This window comes from Salvelinus alpinus, chromosome 6 (genome assembly GCF_045679555.1).
Source record: "Salvelinus alpinus chromosome 6, SLU_Salpinus.1, whole genome shotgun sequence".
Classification (NCBI taxonomy): domain Eukaryota; kingdom Metazoa; phylum Chordata; class Actinopteri; order Salmoniformes; family Salmonidae; genus Salvelinus; species Salvelinus alpinus.
The window spans coordinates 95,665,361-95,668,286 of record NC_092091.1 but is presented as its reverse complement, the minus strand read 5'-3'; the positions used below and the strand labels follow the sequence as shown (position 1 = coordinate 95,668,286).

At 56.8% G+C, this 2,926-nt stretch overlaps 1 protein-coding gene across 1 annotated transcript; it reads right to left on the bottom strand.

The window, feature by feature from the left end:
- Positions 1-1,106: 1,106 nt before the first annotated feature.
- Positions 1,107-2,676, bottom strand: LOC139577903 (neuronal acetylcholine receptor subunit alpha-9-I-like). Its single transcript, XM_071405032.1, has 2 exons — positions 1,769-2,676; positions 1,107-1,349 (listed from the first exon to the last, which is right to left on the bottom strand). The coding sequence occupies exons 1-2, from the start codon at positions 2,303-2,305 to the stop codon at positions 1,179-1,181; spliced, it is 708 nt and encodes a 235-aa protein (XP_071261133.1). The 5' UTR covers positions 2,306-2,676; the 3' UTR covers positions 1,107-1,178.
- Positions 2,677-2,926: the final 250 nt, after the last annotated feature.

Sequence of the window (2,926 nt, the reverse complement as noted above, 5' to 3'; positions counted from 1 at the left end):
AGGTGAAAGCTCTGATCCCTTATTGATGCCACATGTTAAATCCACAACTTTATTTAATTTAACCTTTATTTAACTAGGCAAGTCAGTTAAGAACAAATTCTTATTTACAATGACGGCCTATGGGGGAACGGTGGCCGACCAATCAGTGTAGATGAAGGGGAGGAGACGGCCTACCAATCAGTGTAGATGAAGGGGAGGAGACGGCCGACCAATCAGTGTAGATGAAGGGGAGGAGACGGCCGACCAATCAGTGTAGATGAAGGGGAGGAGACGGCCGACCAATCAGTGTAGATGAAGGGGAGGAGACGGCCGACCAATCAGTGTAGATGAAGGGGACGAGACGGCCGACCAATCAGTGTAGATGAAGGGGAGGAGACGGCCGACCAATCAGTGTAGATGAAGGGGAGGAGACGGGTTAAAGAATGATGTTGAGACAATTGAGACATGGATTGTGTATGTGTGTCATTCAGAGGGTGAATAGGCGAGATAAAATATTTAAGTGCCTTTGAACGGGGGGATGGTAGTAGGTGCCAGGCGCAGCAGTTAGTGTCAAGAACTGCAACGCTGCTGGGTTTTTCCACGCTCATCAGTTTCCTGTGTGTATCAAGAATGGTCCACCACCCAAAGGACATCCAGCCAACTTGACACTGTGGGAAACGTTGGAGTCAACATGGACCAGCGTCCCTGTGGAACGCTTTCTACACCTTGTAGAGTTCCTGCCCCGACGATTTGAGGCTCCTCCCCCTCTCCCTCCCTAGTCCTTCTATCCTCCGTCTGTCACACTCCCTCTCTCTCTGTCCCTCTTCTACCTCTCTCCCCCTCTCCTCCCTCTCCTCCATCTCTTCCTCTCCTCCGTCCCCCTCTCCTCCCTCCCTCCCTCTCTTCCTCCTTCCCTCTCTTCCTCTCCTCCGTCCCCATCTCCTCCCACTTTCCTCTCTTCCTCTCCTCCATCCCCCTCTTCCTCCCTCCCTCTCTTCCTCTCCTCCGTCCCTCTCTTCCTCCCTCCCTCTCTTCCTCTCCTCCGTCCCTCTCTTCCTCCCTCCCTCTCTTCCTCTCCTCCGTCCCCATCTCCTCCCCCTTTCCTCCCTCCCTCTCCTCCATCTCTTCCTCCCTCTCTTCCTCTCATCCCTCCCTTCCTCTCTCTCCCTCTTCCCTTTATCCGCCCATCCCTCCGTCCGTCAAGTTGCCTTGCCGATGATGAGGATACTCATGAGGAAGACCATGATGAAGAAGATCCACATGAAGAACCGGTCCATCACCTTGGCAACCTTCTTCCACTCCGCCCCTTTAGCACACGTCGCCCGTTGCTCCCGGAAACAGTTGGCGATGTACTGGATGTTATACACCACCTAGAAGAGAGGGGTGGGGAGGAGAGTGAGGAGAGGGAGGGGAGGGAGGGAGGGAGGAGAGTGAGGAGAGGGAGGGAGGAGAGGAAGAGAGGGATGGGGAGGAGAGGGAGGGAGGGAGGGAGGGAGGGAGGGAGGGAGGGAGGGAGGGAGGGAGGGAGGGAGGGAGGGAGGGAGGGAGGGAGGGAGGGTTTGGAGGGATGAGAAACAGTTTGAAATGTATTAGATATTATACAACACCTAGAAGAGGGGGATGGGGAGGAGAGGGAGAGAGAGAGAGGAGGGAGGGAGAGAGGGATAGGGAGGAGAGGGCGAGAGGAGGAGAGGGAGGGAGAGAGAGGGGAGGAGGAGAGGGAGGGAGAGAGAGAGAGGAGGCACAGCTTGATAAATCCTGACTGTGTGATCCAGTGGGCATTAGTCACCTGTTTGTGGTGTGGGCAGGGGCAGGAGCAGGAGCAGGCCGGGTCCGAGGCTGGGCTGAGGTGCTTCTCCTTGGGGTAAGGCAGCGGCTCATTCAGCCCACCATTCTGGAGGTTCCCTGGAGGCGGGGCCTGATAGTCCAACTCCTCTGTCCCGATGTGGTGGTATCCTCTCAGGGGCTCCCTCTTCTCCTCGCCCCCTTCCCCCTTGGAGGTCTGGCTCGGGTTGCTGTGATGGTTCTGGTTACTACGGTTACTGTAACGATCGTCGCGGTGACCGCCGTTACCGTAGCGACTGTTGTCGAGGTGATTTTGATGTGTGCTGTGGTGGTTTTGGAGATGCCCATTGCCATACTGGTACGGACCGAGGCGATGGCAGTCGTCTTGGTAACAGCCGTCATGGTAGAGGTCGTCGTGGTAATGGTTCCGTGCCAGGGCGGAGTTGCCCGACATTGGTTCCTCGCTGTAAAGAGGTGTTCTCTCACTCTTCGGTGTCGTGCAGTTCTCCCCCACCTCGTACACAAACAGGATCTTAGACATGTAGTCGATGATGAGTACCTGGGAACACACACACACACACACACACACACACACACATACACATACACACACACACAGTGACACAGAGCTACAGACTTTGGCCCAGTGAAGAACAGGCCTGGCCTACCTTGGCCCAGTGAAGAACAGGCTTGGCCTACCTTGGCCCAGTGAGTAATAGGCTTGGCCTACCTTGAACCAGCGAGGAACAGGCTTGGCCTACCTTGCCCCAGTGAGGAACAGGCTTGGCCTACCTTGGCCCAGTGAGGAACAGGCCTGGCCTACCTTGGTCCGGTGAGGAACAGGCTTGGCCTACCGTGGCCCGGTAAGGAACAGGCCTGGCCTACCTTGGTCCGGTGAGGAACAGGCTTGGCCTACCTTGGCCCAGTGAGGAACAGGCTTGGCCTACCTTGGCCCAGCGAGGAACAGGCTTGGCCTACCTTGGCCCAGTGAGGAACAGGCTTGGCCTACCTTGGCCCAGCGAGGAACAGGCTTGGCCTACCTTGGCCCAGCGAGGAACAGGCTTGGCCTACCTTGGCCCAGCGAGGAACAGGCTTGGCCTACCTTGGCCCAGCGAGGAACAGGCTTGGCCTACCTTGGCCCAGCGAGGAACAGGCTTGGCCT

What these genes read in the sequence shown, in the direction of transcription:
- LOC139577903 (XM_071405032.1), bottom strand. Translation starts at nt 2,305, where the DNA reads ATGTCTAAGATCCTGTTTGTGTACGAGGTGGGGGAGAACTGCACGACA. An exon ending in CCTGCCCACACCACAAACAG is followed by an intron (nt 1,350 to 1,768) that starts GTGACTAATGCC and finishes CCTCTCTTCTAG; the next exon opens with GTGGTGTATAACATCCAGTA.